Source organism: Populus alba, chromosome 10 (genome assembly GCF_005239225.2).
Source record: "Populus alba chromosome 10, ASM523922v2, whole genome shotgun sequence".
In the NCBI taxonomy this organism is placed as follows: domain Eukaryota; kingdom Viridiplantae; phylum Streptophyta; class Magnoliopsida; order Malpighiales; family Salicaceae; genus Populus; species Populus alba.
Window position 1 is genome coordinate 21469607 of NC_133293.1, and position 18147 is coordinate 21487753.

Genomic DNA, 18147 nt, shown 5'->3' on the forward strand with positions numbered 1-18147 from the left:
TCGATCACCTGTAAAGAATTCAGTTCTGCCATCCTTCAATATTCAAGAGCATTGCCGTGGATGACTGTCTGGTCAACGACGGAAGAGCACTATCTCCTGGTGCAGCACTCCTTCAAACACGCCAACACCAAGCAATACCCTCTTTCAGTTGACCCAGCAGCCACATGTTATTTAGTTTTATGCGTTTTCAGCACTGTTGCTAGTCAAGCACTACTCGCTTCTTTTCAATAATTCCCTCTTTAACGTCATAGAAAGTTAATAGCCAGCCAATAAAGACATACATGTCCAAAATTCACGTGCGCAACACTTCCATTGATTTCCCTTTGATTCATGCTTAATTCCCAAGACAGAATAGCTTTCCCTGTGGATGCCCATCAATGGTGAGTACAAACAGCTCAAACTGGTACCAGAATGCTATTTACATGATGATAAAATCACTGTACGTAATACTTTCAGTATTCTTTCGAAGGCAACTTTCTCATTTCAACTTTCCTCGCAATTCCATCCCTTTTCCGTCGTGAATTTCTGAGGTTTAACAACATTTTTCCATCCCTCAACTATCACAAGGACCTAGTTGTTCGATCGAGACTTCCGTAATGGGGTCTTAACGACGTAGTTTTCCACTTCTTATGGAGAGGCACCTACTGTTACAATCAGTTCAAGGGACCTTATTCGATCGGCTAGTGAAGAATTGGAGTTGTAACGTAGAGGTGTAGTGGATGGCTGAGCTAGAGCTAGCTTTGTCAGTATCTTCCCATCTCACACAGAAGAGTGTGAGACTGGACAAACCTGGGTCGGGGCCGGTATCGCTATCAGGCTGAAAGTTCCGGCCATTGCAGAATAGGCCCAATGAAGATTTTTGGATTGCTCTCTTTGAGCACAGAGAAAGTTGAGGATGAAATCTACACTCAAGTCGTGGAGGGATAATAGTTTGAGATGCTGGCTGGTCGAAAGAAGATTGCATCCATGTCCTTCTCAAAGCAATATCGAGCTCCATATATCCTTGTTTAATTAAGAATAAAAAATAAAATTAGGACACTGCCTCAACTTCACTACCCTCTAACCTATAATGTAATTAGGATAAAATATTGTGAGAAGTTAATTTCTATAACTTTTAGTTTAAAAAATAAAAATCATCAATGCAAAAAATAGAAAGCAAGATGATCATGAGTAAGATCCAATGAGAGACCCTACAAATATTTGAAAAATTAATGTAGAGTTCATTAAAGATATAGACACAAATGAAAATTTCATTACACAAGCACATGATTTTATTTTTTAAAGCTCAACTTAAGCACGAGGCAAATAATAAATATACATGCTCGTATGAAAAATTCATGAGGCCTTTATTAAAATCAATTTGATTTTTATAATAGAAATCAAATCTTAGGAATTTAATAATAATAAAAGTTTCTTGGAGTCATTACTGGGAAAAACACCAAATCCTAATTTCTCTCAGGAGAGTCCTAAATCGGATAGATGAATAAAGCATGATGCTCCTTAGCAGCTTGATCCATAAATTACAAAGATCACTCACACAAAATATTGAATTACATATTCCTTTACTACTGTCCCAGAAATTATGAGTATCATCTCCAAAAGTAACACCAACAAAGTTGTCATTCATGTGTTTGACTTAGGTTGACTTGATCGTGTGTTAGAAATCATGTCTCTGTGCTGCAGCAGCTACCTTGCGATCATCACGTCACAATGCCACCTTAAATCCTGGCCTATCAAGGTTTGATTGGCATTTGATGGCTGATTGAGTGAAATGGGAAAAAAATTCTCTGCATTAATAGACACTGCCATATTACAACCAATAGAAAAAACATGAGGATGAATGGCTTAGAATACGAGAATACAAACTGAAAACCCAATCTTACATTGTCATGCTGTGTACTGGTTTCAGATTTCTGAGCAGAAACAGCTACCAACTTTTTATCCACAGAGAATAAATCCCATGATCCTTCACCCTGTAAAGCACACGAGGTGATACAGTATTAAATGAGTGATTTCAACTAAATCGAATGATACATGAGGACAAGAAGGTTTTGTTTGTACAGGTTTCCATAAACAACTCATAGACGAAGACACAAGGTATGGACCTCCACTATTCATCCTTGAAGGAATTCTAGCCATCAAAGTTCCGTATATCTAAGAAATGGAGAGGTAAAAGCTTCCAGGGTCCAAAAGGAAAGGCTAGAGTTAACGACCTAGCTAGATAGGAGGATGTTTTGTTGCTTTTGACTTTGTAGAAAGCATCCCGGAGAAGGGCAAGGGGGAAGGCAGGGGTTTTGAGAGATTCTCCTCGTGTGCCCAATCATTAGCCATAAATAAAATATATAAAAAATAACCAAATTTGTTCTGAATTATCAGCTTACATGTGTATGTCATCAGAATTGATTTCAGGAAAGAGGTTAATGAAAAAGCGAAATCCATCAGGGCTTATATCCCTGCACAGCAATCCTGCCAATAGTTTTCAATGATGAAGTTAAAAATCAACTATATTATCTTAAACTCAACTTTTTATCAAATTCTTTGGAAGAAAATTACAAAGAAATGCACCTTTGCTCTCAGCAGTTAGAAGATGCTCCTTGGCCATAGCTGGAGCAATACCCAATGTCATGGCAGCATCACTAGCAGTTATTCCAGACCGCAGGGCTTCAGGCTTTGATACAAGGTTTTTGATTCTTGCAAAAACCTAAAATTGACCAGAATAGTTACACATGGTGATGTACTATGAAGTACTTCTTATTTAGAAATTTCAGCACATACTAATAAAGGAATAATATGACAGTCTAGAAATCATTAAACCAATCTGGACATAATTTTGTTCATTCCAATTTATATTCCCTTTAGATATCCCCCTTACAAACACTTTTGGCTCTCAGCACCTCTTTGTTAGCAAGTATTATATGATATGAATTACCTAACAATCATATTCAATTTACACAACTTTTGCAAATTCCATACAAATTTCCAAACAATATACAGGACAAGCAACTAAAAAAGTAACAAATGCAACTGCAAAATGAGCCTCAAGTTCATCCTGTTAATTTCACTCCAAATATATAAATTATATTAAAGCATAATTGTAATATGATTCCTTAATATGAACGTAAAAGAGAGCACCTCCTCATCACTATGGGACTTATTCTGGATGACCTTCACTCCACTATCAAATTTCCGAAGCATTACTGGACTGTCAAACAAAGTACAATCTTATAAATGACTTGAAAGTCATAAAGATAATCTAATGATACATGAGTGTAGAAATTAATTAGTCTCCATCCTTTTGATCTCAAAACTAACAACCATAATGTCATATTAGTTGAAGATAGTATCATACATACACATCAAACTTCTCCCAAAGAGAACATGCTTGCAACAAATCCTCAGGTGAGATCAATTCTACATAGAACATTTACAAAAACAAATAAATAAAATAAGGGGTCTATTAGCATCAGTGAGACCTGCTAAAAGTTATTGATTGAAGTGACAGTCAGTAAAACAAGGAATGCTTATGAAAACAAACAAACCTGTGCCCCGAGCACGATTGAAGAGGCAATAGATATCTATAAGATTGATCATTCCTCCAGCTTTCTCTAGGGGAATTCTGACAAAATCTGCCAACTAAGTAACAACAAAGAAAAATTGAGATTTCTTCTTTAAGGGAAGAAAATTGAGTAAAACAGGATATATTTAACATGAGAAATATAAGATCCATCTAAATTTCTCTTATCAATGGATTACGCCACAAGCCATGAGAAACACATTCAGAGTCAACAAAACCGGTGGCAAATGAAACAGACCTGACGGGACAGTTGTTGATGATACATGGCACCTGCAGATTCTTTTGTTACTGGGGATACGATACCAACACTCAACAGCCAATCTTGCATCTCTTCTTTGGAACCCATTTCCTCATCATTCCCAGAATTACTTTGAGAGCTTGATCCAGACAAAAGCTTCTGCCTCATCTTCTCTGCTAGGATGACCATTTCTTTGGCCTTTCTCTGTAGATTTTAAACACCAGTGATCATTAAGCAGCAGCCAAAACCAGAGTGACAAAACAATAACAATTTAACTCAACACATTATACACAAGGCAAAACCTAACCATTGCAGTCCTGTTACAAAGCCAAACATTCAATTAATTCACTTCTCACATAATATAAGCAATGCAACAACCCATGTGCATAATAGATCAAGTCAAGGTACTTCAGCTACTTTGTTACGTTATTGCTAAATAGCCAGATAAAAAAAACACTAAACATCTCCCACAAGCTATTAACCTTTTGAAAAAGGAAAAAAAAAAAAAACATAGTGATGAAGCAATATCAATTTGGCTTAACAAAATAGACACCAGTCAAAACCAAAAGTATCGCTTTCATTTCTTACATAATCTAAAAAATGCAAGAGCATATCCTTAGAGTAGAGTTATTTTCCATTAATCTATTCCTAGATAACCCAATAATTACAACTAAACATTTCCTACAAGCTATTCTTGGAAACAACAGAAGACAAACAACTATGAAAGAATTCAAGTTCATCCTCAGCATACAAAAGCCCCATGTACACATTGTTTATATCAAGCAATTATAAAATACTAATCCATTAATCTATAATCAGACAACTCAATAACTACAATTAAAAGTAAACATCTCCTATAAGCAATAAACTTTCGAAAACAACTATTACCATAAGAGCATTCAAGTCATGAAAAGCCTCTTGCAAGCTCTTATCAGTACTTTCCCACATCTCCTGCTCTTTCCTCAATATCCCAGACACACCCACCAGCCTCACTGACCCATCACTCGAGTATAACCCACCACCCGAAACCGACCCAGAAGCCGGAACAGACCCCGAACTTGACCCACCGCCACTATCATTACCAATCTCCCAAGCCCTTCCTCTCCAACAATCCCAAAACTTTGTCAAAAACCCATCAATATCTCCCTTCCCTCTAATCACTAAAGTCACCAAAACACTCCTTGAATGCACAGAAACTTGAAACCGGATCCGGGGTGAGTGAAACATTGACTTGATCGACTTTTTTGGTGAAAATATATGAGTTACAGAACTCAAAGGGATTGATATTGGACTTGAACTGTCTGTCGTGGCATTAGAAGGAAGCCAAAGGAGGCGGTGTGTGGTGAGGATTCCAAGGCCTGATTTTAATGCAGGAAAATCAAGAGAATTGATGGGGGTTGTCGCGGTGGTGGTGGGTTCGGTTTCAAGGTCTACAGATGAGAGGAGGTGGCATTCTACTTCGGCTTGGTGGAGGACTGGACGGCCGCTGCTGGTCACGGATGCTGGTTCGAAAAAACTGGTGGTCGCGGTGGACATTCTTGTGGATGTTGTGTCGTTCGACAAGTTGTGTCTGTTTTTTAAGTCTAGTTCGTTAAAATTTAGTACAAGTTAATTTTAAGAGTTAATTAATTTATTGACATGAATTTATTTAGTCCCTATAGTATGAAATATAGCTCAAAATGAGGCCCACAAGGGTCATCATTATAAATGTTTCATGATTTATGAAAGATGGGGGAAACATTAATAACCTTTAAAGATTGGGGACTGGTCCTTTATAAAAACAATACCGATAATGTGTAGTTATGCTTTTTGTCTATAAGACAAAAAAAAGGTGGTACCCTGGAAACATAAGCCCGCCTTCCTTCTGTTAAAGCTTAAACCCTAATATCCTGTCTTCTTGCTTACTGCATTGTGTTAAGTAGCGGTCTTGATGCTTAAAGATGGAACCTTTCTTCAATTCCCGTCGTCCTAGACACCACAAACAAAAGGGAAACACTGCTCCTTATAATCACCAGGTACTTTACCCTTCTCTCTCTCACTCGCTGTCTCTGATAATTTTGTATGTTAAAGGGTTTTTCTTTGTTCTAATTTTGAACTGTTTTTGGTTTTCTTTCTTGTTTGTTGGATTTATCAGGGATTTTCAGCAAATCCTTCTTTAACAAATTCAATGCAACCTCAGCTGGGTTTAACCAATCCTCAAATCCCAATTCCTTTTAATAATTCAAATACCCCTTTAAGAAATGGACAAGCCATGCCTAATATGCCACCTTTAATCAATCAACAGCATGGTTTAGTGAGTGGACCTAATGATCTGGCTATCCTTCAGTTACAAAATCAGGTCAACAAGTTGAATGCTTTAAAGATGTTGATGAATCAAGTAAATCAATTGCAAGGAGAGCTGTTTGGTCCTGGTTTCTCCAATTTGCCTCAACAAATCAATCAAAATATGGGTTTGTTGCAAAATCCAATGCAGAATATGATGAACCCTGTTATGCCTATGCAAATGCCAATGACTTCTCAAGTTGGTTCCTTTAATGTCCCTTCCAGTAGTCACCAAGTGGTAGGTGCTCAAAGTCCGAACTTTTTTGTAAATCAACAAGTTAAGCCGAACCAACCAAACTTTGTAATGCCGACAACTGGTGCAAATGGATCGAAACAACTGTCTTTTGAAAATCAGCAAATGCAAGGGAACTTGTCTGCAACACAGAAAAATCAGAACTTTGTAATGCCTGCGGTGGGTACAAATGGGTCGAATCCATTGCATGTTGCAACTCAGCAAGTGGAAGGGATCTCGCCGGCATCACAACAAAGTGAGAAATTTGTAATGCCTACAATGGCTGCAAATGGACCAAAGCCTTTGCCAGCTGCAACTCAGCAAGTGCAAGGGAACCCATTTACATCTCAGCAAAGTCAGAACTTGCAACCCTCTGCTTACAATAGGTGGCAGGTAGCTACATTTCAGCTGTGATTAAAATCCGCCATTGTTGTACACTTGTTGTTTTTAACTTGGATGATTTCTTTCTGAGCTCATGTGATTTATGCAATCCAATAGTCGTAGTTTTTTTTATACGTTTTCCATGCTTTAGTACCGCTCATGTAGCCGCCATGTTTTCTAAGTTGCTTCACTACCTTATTATTTGAGGTCAACTCCGTTGCAATTTAATTGTTTGGCTTTTCTTGTAGATGGCATCTTCTTCCAAATTTTTTTATGGTTTTGTCCATACTTTTTCGTCTTTTTTTCATACCTCTCCAAAATGCTTATTGTGCATTCCCAAACAATTGCTTTCCAAGATGGTGAAGTTAAGTGTTTTGTTCTTGATGTAGGGCAATCCTGCTAAAAATGGCCAGGGTAGTACTCCAAATTCCAAACAAGGAATCTTTTCTGGAAAAAACTTCAAAAATAATCCAAAGAGAGAGCAATCACAATCAGGGTGTGTGTTGGAAATTTTGTTCTAAGTACTTCTACTACTATATAGAGCAGAGCCTCATAACCATCTGAAATTCATTTTCTGCAGATATCAGAAATCCGAGTTCCATCGCATGGATAATGGAAAGAGAAAGCTTGGGTTTTCTAATAAACACGGTGGAAAAGGTTTGTGATCGTAGACCTTTCTACAAGATTACCTCTTCTTCGTGTGTCTTGATGGAGATAGTTGGTTTAAACTTTGTGCTCTAAAAATGTAATAGGGAAAGGCAATGAGAGGGCAGCAAAATTTGGTCGCACTGATCCTTCAAACCAAGTTTCGGAACAGAAAAGGTAATTTTTGGTGATCTATCCCTTAAACTTTACTGATCAATTTGAGAAAGAGTTATGTTTGGCTGATCTCATATTGTGACTCAAGCTAGCAGGTGGGTGGGGTGTTGATTTAGAGTAGGCTGCTTGTTTGGCCACCTCTGTTCAAGAGTTCACACTCAAATTGATTGCAGGGTGACTTGAAATATGAAATTGGGCTATCTTTGCTTTAGCTTGTTCGGACAATTGTATCTGTGAATGAGAAGTAATAAATAGTCACAGCATTCTGTCAAATAAAAAAGTAAAAACTGCATTTTCCATTTATGCCTTTTCTCTGAAGTTGCTTAGTTCACCCCAAGATTGTGTACTGCACCTCATTCTTATGATGTATTATCTGCCTCTTTCGCTTGCTCAACATCCACTTTTGCAACGCTAATTTCTGCATGGAATTTTTTTGTTTGTTTGTTCAACTCTGTACATTTGTAAACCTAGCAGAACTCATATATACACGGAACAAGAAATCAAACAATGGCGTGAATCACGTAGGAAGCACTTCCCAACAAAAACCAACATAGAGAAGGTTCGATCATGTTCTGTACCATTCTGCTGCATGAATTTAATTATTATCTAACATAATTGAGTTGATCATGAACTTGACACTTGCAGAAGCAGACTGAAAAGCTAATAGACTCTGGGGTCATTGATAAAGAGGCCAACTTTCGTCGCAAGGTACACTATTTTTCATTGTTTCTATTGTATTGTATATTTGGCTCATAACCTTGAAGACAAGACCTTTATCTCATGCTTTCAACACCAGTGCCACTTGACAAGACCTTGTTTGTATAATATGTTCTTCTAAATGGACGATCATGTTTCTCTGGCTAAGCATATATGTCAGTGAACAATGGCATTCTGCCATGTTACATTTTATTCCACAGCATAGGTTTCTTCCCTGTCCGAAATTATAGCCTTTTACAGAATTTTCTCTCACCTTTTGGTTTTGGTAATTAATATTTTTGAAATGTTTGGATGTCTCTGTGTCATGTAGAACAATAAATGTAGTCTATAGTCTAGCTTACGTTCTCATGGAAAGTGATCTTTAATTGTCATGTAGGTGCTAAATGCTTTGCCAAGAAAATTGGATGATAAGTTGGTGTGGAGAGTTAAATTGGAGTGGTTAGGAGAAAACCAAGGCTGTCACTTGGTTATACTGTTGATCATAATATCTAGGGTGCCCATATTTGCAATGCACAGAAACTGGTGTTTAAACGGATGATTATATCATTCATCACTAGAAATCTCATTTTATAATAGGGGAGAAAGAGAGGAAGAATGGTTTTCTATAGTTATTTGGATTAAAAATCTACCTAATGCCAGTAATAATTGGGAAAAATTCACAATATGCTTATCAAAAGTATGCATTTCGTTTATATTATGAAAGGATTGGTTGGTTTTCACAAGGTGAGGCAAATCTATATCAAGGAACTATTGAAAATTCTTGAACTGCAACATGCTTCAACATTTGGTAATTTCTTGGAAATGTTTCATGCAGCAACTCAAGGAGATTTTGGCAAAGCAGGCTGAGCTAGGAGTTGAAGTTGCTGAAATACCACCAGAATACATGTTAGATTCGGAGAAGTTAGGAGTTGAAGTTGCAGAAACACCACTGAGCTATCTGTTGGATTCAGAGAAGCTAGGAGTTGAAGCTGCAGAAATACCACCGCACCATCTGTTAGATTCAGAGAAACAAGAGCATGGAAGGGAAGATAACAGAAGGTCCTTGACTAAGAAGGGGAGATTCTGGAACAAGCATGATAGAAGAGGAAGATATAAGAGAAAAGGTCGGTCAGACATGCAGCTTGGATTAGAAAACGGGGATAGGAAGCCAACGCTGTTGGAGAAGCTTCTTTGTGCAGATATAAAGAGGGATAAGCACCGGTTGTTGCAGGTTTTTAGGTTCATGGTGGCGAACTCTTTCTTCAAGGATTGGTCAGATAAGCCTTTGAAGTTTCCTTCGGTAGTGGTTAAAGAAGATGGGTGCAAGGATGAGCCACAGGAAGGAAAACCTTCACTTGTTGGGGAAGAGGAGTCTGAAGTTCCGAACAATACAACAGTTGAAGATTTTGGTGATAGAGATGATGGTGACGAACATGATGCTCAAGTGGAGCCAGGGAATGGTTCTGTCATGGGAAATTGTGATATTGTTGACGAAGTTCATAGGGTTGAAGAAGGAGAAATCATTGACTAAGATTGCAGACAAACCCAAGTCTGCAACTTTTGTTGAAGTGCCCAAGCATTATAATCCGTTCACTCTCTTATTAATTATATTCGGTTTTGCATTAAAGTTTGTCAACAAATGGATTGGAGTCATGAAGAGAATGAAAATTTGGAATGGTATGGATGGATTATGGAAGCCATTCAGATTGAATAGGTACAACAAGAGCGCCAGAATTTTGGCCAGACATTTATCTTTAAAACCTTTGCTCTTCGTTGAAGTTCTCTCTTTCGTTTTAAAGTTTACTGGATCATGAAATCATCTCCCTTCAAATGCTTAACAACTCAACATTTGCATGGATCGTCGTAGACCATCCATAAAATTCTTGGATTAACTGAAAAGAAATGGCATTAATTAATTCTCTCAAGTTCTTTTGCATTAGATTCATGACGAGCTCACATAATTTTTCGTAGTACGTTACTAGCTGATCCTCTCATATTCAAGGGTTGGTAACAACACATGCATATACAGACATTTCATAAACTCTACATGCCAGTATTATTACCACTTGAAACAGATTAACCAAATCACAAACTCGAAAAAGGTTTTACTGGAGAGGTGCTCTGGTCTCCCCTGAAACATAAAAGACACATCTACCGTGTTCCATCCAGCTGACGCTGACCATACCTTCTCGCCAACTTTTTAGCAGGGCTGACTTTGCATTGCTCCAAGGTTGATTGACAGTCTGAAGTCCGTGCAACGTGTACGTATCCCAAGCAAGAACAACATACATGTAGAAATATAAAAAGCTATGCTAATATTATTAATTAACTTGGTACCGTTTTAAAGAAGTAAAATCTAAAGGGATGCAGCATGCCTGTAATCTCATAAATGTTAGCTCATTTTGATTCTTCATCCAAATGCTCCACAAGATCCTTCATCATTGGGATCACAAGTAGCATCATATCGGAGAATCGGTATGTGCCTCACTATCTCGGATTCTTGCCTTGACAATCTTTGAGTGAACTCATTTGTCATCCCTGCGGACGATAAATCTTTGAGATATCTCAAGTTTTGATTTCCAGAGGGCACCTTATTCAGTTTTGGGCAGGGCCCCATTTCTAGCCTTTTAAGAAGTGGCAAATGCTCCTTCGTTTATTAACATTTCATTCAGATTGCTCAAGCCTGCAAGAGACAGAAACTTGAGTTTCTGAAACCCTCCTCCTTCAAAATGCATCTTCTCTCCGTTGTATGCCCATGCAAGTGCAAGATATTTTAGATTGGGCAGAGCTTGAAGGACTTCAATGGAATCATCCATCAAGTTTGTAAGACTCAAACTAAGTTCAGCCAGATTGTGGAGTTTGGGAATCCAACTAGGAGACTTTGCAGCTGAAGAGGAGGAGAAGATATTGATTGGACTTAAAGAATTTCATTCCTGGAATTGATTGAAAAAACATGTAGCGACCGCAGGTGAGTCATCTTCTCTATTGCAGTGCATTGATACCTTCCATGCTCTCTTTTCAAATTGATGATCCCCAATTTCCTCATCTTCTTCGACCCTTGTAGGCCATCATTGATCAAGCTTAAATCACGATCCACTTCAACTATAAACAATGTTTGTAAGAACTCCAAATGCTTAATGCTTCAATGCTCGAGTCTTTCTATCTGTTGGAGTTATGCCTTAAGTTGCTGCCTTTATTTTAGTATTGTCTGTCTTTGTTATTTTAATTCTGCTAGAGCTAGTCTTCAGGACGTGAACTGGTCTTTAGGAGTCAGTTATATTGTTAGCTAAACATGGTACAATCATGTTAGTGGTCAGCTGAACGTGGCACATTGTAGTGCTACAAACCAGCAATTTCAGTTTCTTTCAAGTCTATTTAAACGTGTAAAGATTGCTGAAACATAATGCAATCAACGATATTTTCAGTTCAATAAAACAGTGAAAAACTTCCACTGTTCAAATCAAAATCTGCATTCTGTTCTTCACTTCTTCTTTTCAATCTTTTCAAACTCTTTCAATTGGTATCAGAGCTATTTTCTTGAAGGGCCTGTGATGGATTCTGAATCAAGTTTCACCCATATTTCTCCTCCAATCTTCAATGGAGAGAATTTTCAACTATGGGCAGTAAGAATGGAAACTCACCTAGAAGCCTTAGATTTGTGGGAAGCTATTGAAGAAGATTATGAGGTGCCACCACTACCTAATAATCCAACTATGACTCAGATCAAAAGTCATAAGGAGAGAAAGACCAAGAAATCGAAGGCGAAGGCATGTCTGTTTGCTGCTGTTTCCACAACCATTTTCACCAGGATCATGTCACTTCAATCAGCAAAGGATGTTTGGGATTACTTGAAGAAGGAATATGCAGGAGATGAAAGAATTCGTGGAATGCAAAGCTTAAACTTGATACGTGAATTTGAGCTGCAAAGGATGAAGGATTCTGAGACTATAAAAGAGTACTCAGACAAATTGATGGGGATTGCTAACAGAGTCAGGCTGCTGGGAACATCATTTGCAGATTCCAGAATTGTTGAAAAACTTCTGGTCACAGTACCAGAAAAGTATGAAGCTTCAATTACAACATTGGAGAATACTAAAGACCTGTCAAAAATTACATTGACAGAGTTGCTAAATGCCTTACAAGCTCAGGAGCAGAGAAGGCTTATGAGGCAGGATCATGCAATTGAAGGTGCTTTGCAAGCAAAATTTGCAGACTATGACAAGAAGAAGTTCTTCAGGAAGAACGCAGCTTCAGGCAGCATTAAACCAAATCAAGGTTACAACAAAGGAAAATTTATTAAAAGGAATTTTCCACCTTGTAAACACTGCAACAAAAGTGGTCACTCACCATTCAAATGCTGGAAGAGGCCTGATGCAAGGTGCAGAAAGTGCAATCAGCTAGGACATGAGGCAATAATCTGCAGATTCAAAAATCAAAAACAAGAAGAAGATGCTCAAGTCGCGAACCAAGATGATGAGGATCAGATGTTTGTGGCTGCATGCTTCTCGGTTCAAACCACCTCAGACCATTGGCTAATTGATAGTGGTTGCACCAACCACATGACTTTTGATAAAAGTCTTTTTCGAAATTTGCAGCCTACAAAAGCTGCAAAAGTCAGAATTGGAAATGGTGAATGCATTGAAGCCAAGGGAAAGGGAACAATTGCCATCACAACAAATTCAGGTACAAAAACAATTTCAGATGTTCTTTATGTGCCTAATATAGATCAGAATTTGTTGAGTGTGGGGCAATTAATTGAGAAAGGAATGAAAGTGATTTTTGAAAATCAACATTGCTGTATTTTTGATGCTGCTGGGTGTAAAATTCTACAAGTCAGAATGAAGAGCAAAAGTTTCTCGTTTCTGCCATTTGAGGAGGAGCATAATGCTTTTCCAACAAAACTCAATTATACTGAGTTATGGCATAAAAGGTTGGGGCACTGCCATCAACAAAGGATGCTTACCATGAAGAATTCTGAGGCTGTCAGAGGTATACCTTCATTTACTGAAATTACATTGAACTGTCATGCTTGTCAGTTTGGTAAGCAGAATAGAAAATCATTTCCGAGATCAACTTGGAGATCATCCCAAAAGCTGCAGCTGATTCATACCGATGTGGCTGGTCCTCTAAGCACACCATCATTAAATGGCAGTAAATATTACCTGCTGTTTATTGATGATTTCTCTCGAATGTGCTGGATTTATTTCATGAAATTCAAATCAGAGGTGGCTGGAATTTTCTAGAGATTCAAGAAGAATGTGGAGAATCAAAGCAACTGTAGAATTCAAGCAATTCGTTCAGACAATGGCAGAGAATACACATCAACAGAATTCAATCTTTATTGTGAAGAAGCTGGCATTGAGCATCAACTCACAGCCCCTTACACTCCAGAGCAGAATGGGGTTAGTGAGAGAAGAAATCGATACATAATGGAGATGGCTAGATGCATGCTACATGAGAAGAACTTGCCTAAAGTTTTTTGGGCAGAAGCTGCTAACACAGCAGTATTTCTGCAAAATCGTCTCCCAACAAAGCTTTTGACAGAAAAAACTCCTTTTGAAGTGTGGTATAATTACAAACCCTCACTTAGTTTTCTTAAGGTTTTTGGCAGCACATGTTTTGTTCACATTCCATAGATTAAGAGGGACAAGCTGGACAAGAAAGCAATGCAAGGTATCTTTGTTGGCTATAGCACAATTTCTAAAGCCTACAAAGTATACCTCCCTCAAACCCAGAAGATTACAATTACAAGGGATGTGCAGTTCCATGAAGACGGCAAATGGAACTGGGATGAAACACAAGAGATCACGGTGCTTGATGATCAAATTATTACTCCCCTGCAACATGAATCAATTGATGAATCAATTGATGACTCACCAGTACGAGGCACCAGATCACTTGAAGAAATCTATCAAAGGAGCAATGTGGCTGTTTGTGAACCAGAAAATTATGAAGATGCACAGATGAATCCAGCATGGCAGGAATCAATGAAGGAGGAAATACACATGATTGAAAAAAATCATACGTGGGAACTTGTTGATCGACCTGCAGACAAGAACATTATTGGCGTCAAGTGGATTTTCAGGACCAAACTGAATGCTGACAGCTCTATCAACAAATTCAAGGCAAGGCTGGTTGTCAAGGGATATGCTCAAGTGTATGGGGTGGATTATTCAGACACATTCGCTCCAGTAGCAAGGATGGACACCATCAGATTGTTGCTTGCTGTTGCTGCACACAAAGACTGGAAAGTGTTCCAGATGGACGTAAAATCAGCCTTCCTCAATGGAAATTTACAAGAAGAAATTTATGTTGAACAACCTGCTGGATTTATTGTTCAAGGAGAAGAAGACAAGGTGTACATGCTGAAGAAGGCACTTTATGGATTAAAACAGGCACCAAGGGCCTGGTATGGCTGAATTGATGACTACTTGGCAGGGTTTGGATTTCAGAAAAGTCTTTCTGAATCAACCCTCTATGTGAAGAAAATTGATGATGATGTTCTTATTGTGTCCCTCTATGTTGATGATTTACTTGTAACTGGAAGTAATTTGCAGCAAATTGAAAGGTTCAAGCAGGACATGATGCAAGCTTTTGAAATGAGTGACCTTGGACTCATGAGTTTTTTTCTTGGCATGGAGATTAAACAAAGCAGAGGAGTGATCTTCATTGGTCAAGAAAAATATGTGAAGGAGATTTTGAAGAAATTCCAAATGGAGAATTGCAAACCAACTGCTACTCCAATGAATCAGAAGGATAAATTCAGCAAAGAGGATGGGACTGCCAGGGTAGATGAAGAAAAGTACAGAAGCTTGATTGGTTGCTTGCTGTATTTGACAGCAACCTGACCTGACATTCTTTATGCAACAAACCTTCTATCAAGGTTTATGCATTGCCCAAGTGAGCTACATATGAGGGCAGCCAAACGTATCCTGCGTTACATCAAAGGAACATGCAGTTTTGGTGTTAAATTTATGCAATGTAGAACACTGAAATTGCATGGCTTTTCTGACAGTGATTGGGGTGGATTCATTGATGACATGAAAAGCACTTCTGGTTTTTGTTTCAATCTAGGCTCAACAATATTTTCATGGTCATCTAAGAAGTAAAGCATTGTTGCACAATCAACTGCAGAGGCAGAGTTCATTGCTGCCACAGCTGCAGTTAACCAAGCTTTATGGCTTCAAAAGTTACTGCGTGATTTACATATGGAAGAGGAAGAAGCAACTGAAATCTCAGTTGACAATCAAGCAGCTATAACAATCTCTAACAATCCTGTGTTTCATGGGAAAACCAAACATTTCAACATCAAATTATATTTTATCCGAGAGGTGCAGAAGAATGGAGATGTTAAGCTACTTTATTGCAGGACTGAAGATCAAATGGCTGATTTGTTTACCAAAGCACTTCCTGCTAACAGGTTCGAATTTCTCACAAGGCTGATAGGAGTATGCAGCTCTTAATGCAAGGAGGAGTGTTGGAGTTATGCCTTAAGTTGCTGCCTTTATTTTAGTATTGTCTGTCTTTGTTATTTTAATTCTGCTAGAGCTAGTCTTCAGGACGTGAACTGGTCTTTAGGAGTCAGTTATATTGTTAGCTAAACATGGTACAATCATGTTAGTGGTCAGCTGAACGTGGCACATTGTAGTGCTACAAACCAGCAATTTCAGTTTCTTTCAAGTCTATTTAAACGTGTAAAGATTGCTGAAACATAATGCAATCAACGATATTTTCAGTTCAATAAAACAGTGAAAAACTTCCACTGTTCAAATCAAAATCTGCATTCTGTTCTTCACTTCTTCTTTTCAATCTTTTCAAACTCTTTCACTATCATCAGCCAAAAGATGTCGCAATTTAGGGAACTTACTGATCTCAACTGGCAACTCTTCCACGAAAGAATTTCTCAAATCCAAGGACTCCAGGTCATGCAGCTTTCTTATTGATCTTGGAAGTTTTGCTGCTCTGGTATCTCTTAAGTTTAAATATCTTAGATGTAGCAAATTTCCCACCTTTTAGGGAAGGTGGTCTATTGGACAGTTATCAAAATCTAATGTAGTCAGAAGCTTTAATTTTGCAAATATTACTGAGATTGTGGCCTTCTGCAGATTTACTTTGTTAAAAGCTATAACAGAGCGAGTTTGAGACTTGGTGATACTATTTGGAGTGTTGCTTCCTCTGTTGCTTATGGAGAGATGTCGCGCTATGCCTTCGAAGGTTGAGAAACTACTGGAAACATGGCAGAGACTCGGCTCCTTTGACTTGGAAAGAATGACATCGTGTACCAAATCATGAACACGACATGTTTTGGGAGTTCCTTTCAAACTAACTTTATCCACTTGAACCAAACTTCGACGAATGAGTTCAATGAAGTATTCTTCTCCAACCTCCTCTAGTGTCATGTCTGGTTTTTCTAGTACAAGATCCTCAGCTACCCATAGTTGAATTATTCTTCCAAGTTTAATGGGAAAATCCTCAGGACACATGCCAAAATATAAGAAACAAGATTGGAGGTGGTAAGGCAGATCACCGTAGCTGAGAGATAGAATGTTAGTGACATTATCAATATATGGGTCACTCACCATTGCAGAACCACCAAGGCCTCTAAGAGCTTTTTTCCATTCAAGAATGGTCTTTTCTTTGGTAGCTAGAAGTCCACTAACAGCCACAATTGCTAGTGGTAATCCTCCACATCTTCTAACAATGTCGCGTGACAATCCCTCCAGATCTTTTGGACATTGCCCTTTAAACTCAAACCTGAATGCTTTATTGCAGAAGAGTTCCCATGCCCCCTTCTGAGTTGAAGGTTCTTTACGATAGACATGAACCAATGAAGATCCTCTACGAAAATTAGCAACATCCTCATTTCTTGTTGTAGCCAATATTCTACTGCCATTATCATGATCTAACAACGCATGCTCCATGTTCCCCAAAATCCAATTTCCCATACATCGTCAAATACAACCAAATATCGTTCTTGTCGTAAATATTCTTTAATCTCCTTGAACAACAACTCCTCGTCCATTGTAACAACTCTATCAGGAAAAGGCTCATTCTTCGCTTCATAGGATCTCTTCAGGATATTCCTTAGTAGTTCCCTTGTAACATATGATTGAGACACGGTGATCCAAGAATGGTACCGGAATTGCTCTTTCACCCTGTGGTTGTCATGTACATTCTTGGCCAGCTAGCGTGGTTTTTCCCACACCAACCACTGCGATCACTATCCTTTGATAAACTCCACTTACGAAGTAGCTTATCAATTCATCTCCTGGAGACTCAATCCCAACAAGCTCAGCTTCTTCAGTGAAAAGAGAACTCAGTTGAGGCTGATGCATTAATCCTCTTCTCGCGTTGCTGCTCCTACTTGATGCTCTTTGATTTGAAAGTGATGTTCTGATATCTTCGATCTCTGAAGCTATCTCACGACGCGAAGAGGATTCGACATCGATGATCAGGATGTCTTGCCACATGAAACATGTAATCATTGATGACATATCTTCAATGTGATGAGCTTCTTCTCTTATTTGGTTCACCAATATACTTTCACGCCCTCCCCGACGCCTTCTTCTCAGATTTTGAATCTGCATCTTTCAGGAGAGCACGGATGACTTCCAATTCATCTTTGACATCTACCTATTCATCATTCACGCCTTTCAATAGTTTCACTTCTTTCGCTAGCAATGCAAGCAATTTATCAACAACAAGGCTCACTGCCGACTCTTGCCATTTTCTTTACTGCGTGTTCTTACCCCCCGCCATTTCATCTTTTCCTGATCCCATCCTTATTTGCGCCACAATTTTGAATTGCATTTTTATAATTTTTCATTGATTTAAAAGTCTAATTAATGCCCAAGGGCTAGCTGGTTAAGTTATGAGTGCTACAAA

The 18147-nt window shown here is 38.4% G+C and overlaps 3 protein-coding genes across 4 annotated transcripts; 1 reads left to right on the forward strand and 2 right to left on the reverse strand.

Annotated features, from left to right (window-relative positions):
• Positions 1 to 1375: 1375 nt before the first annotated feature.
• Positions 1376 to 5414, reverse strand: LOC118060145 (vacuolar protein sorting-associated protein 36). 2 transcript variants are annotated; one of them, XM_035073302.2, is made up of 9 exons: positions 4701 to 5414; positions 3813 to 4016; positions 3540 to 3633; positions 3354 to 3411; positions 3133 to 3202; positions 2566 to 2701; positions 2382 to 2466; positions 1884 to 1973; positions 1376 to 1787 (listed from the first exon to the last, which is right to left on the reverse strand). In XM_035073302.2, exons 1-8 carry the CDS (start codon positions 5346 to 5348, stop codon positions 1928 to 1930), a joined length of 1341 nt encoding a protein of 446 aa, XP_034929193.1. In that variant the 5' UTR covers positions 5349 to 5414; the 3' UTR covers positions 1376 to 1787; positions 1884 to 1927. The 2 variants fall into 2 exon arrangements, with proteins under 2 accessions (XP_034929193.1, XP_034929194.1); XM_035073303.2 differs by having other exon boundaries at positions 1376 to 1802.
• A 210-nt stretch (positions 5415 to 5624) lies between these two features.
• Positions 5625 to 10081, forward strand: LOC118060144 (uncharacterized). Its single transcript, XM_035073301.2, has 8 exons — positions 5625 to 5827; positions 5947 to 6759; positions 7137 to 7243; positions 7328 to 7404; positions 7500 to 7569; positions 8041 to 8125; positions 8212 to 8274; positions 9098 to 10081. Exons 1-8 carry the CDS (start codon positions 5753 to 5755, stop codon positions 9791 to 9793), a joined length of 1986 nt encoding a protein of 661 aa, XP_034929192.1. The 5' UTR covers positions 5625 to 5752; the 3' UTR covers positions 9794 to 10081.
• A 5985-nt stretch (positions 10082 to 16066) lies between these two features.
• On the reverse strand, positions 16067 to 18086 carry LOC118059808 (toMV resistant protein Tm-2 netted virescent). The gene has a single exon (XM_073411655.1). It carries the CDS (start codon positions 17205 to 17207, stop codon positions 16275 to 16277), a length of 933 nt encoding a protein of 310 aa, XP_073267756.1. The 5' UTR covers positions 17208 to 18086; the 3' UTR covers positions 16067 to 16274.
• Positions 18087 to 18147: the final 61 nt, after the last annotated feature.

Bases quoted from the DNA above. Each gene is read 5' to 3' on its own strand.
- LOC118060145 (XM_035073302.2), bottom strand. From the start codon at position 5,348: ATGTCCACCGCGACCACCAGTTTTTTCGAACCAGCATCCGTGACCAGC. The intron at 4,017-4,700 runs GTAATAGTTGTT...TAAAATCTACAG, and splicing joins ATGACTTGAATGCTCTTATG to AGAAAGGCCAAAGAAATGGT. The intron at 3,634-3,812 runs GTCTGTTTCATT...GTTGTTACTTAG, and splicing joins ATCAACAACTGTCCCGTCAG to TTGGCAGATTTTGTCAGAAT.
- LOC118060144 (XM_035073301.2), top strand. From the start codon at position 5,753: ATGGAACCTTTCTTCAATTCCCGTCGTCCTAGACACCACAAACAAAAG. The intron at 7,244-7,327 runs GTGTGTGTTGGA...CATTTTCTGCAG, and splicing joins AGAGAGCAATCACAATCAGG to ATATCAGAAATCCGAGTTCC. The intron at 7,570-8,040 runs GTAATTTTTGGT...TAAACCTAGCAG, and splicing joins CAAGTTTCGGAACAGAAAAG to AACTCATATATACACGGAAC.
- LOC118059808 (XM_073411655.1), bottom strand. From the start codon at position 17,207: ATGGGAAATTGGATTTTGGGGAACATGGAGCATGCGTTGTTAGATCAT.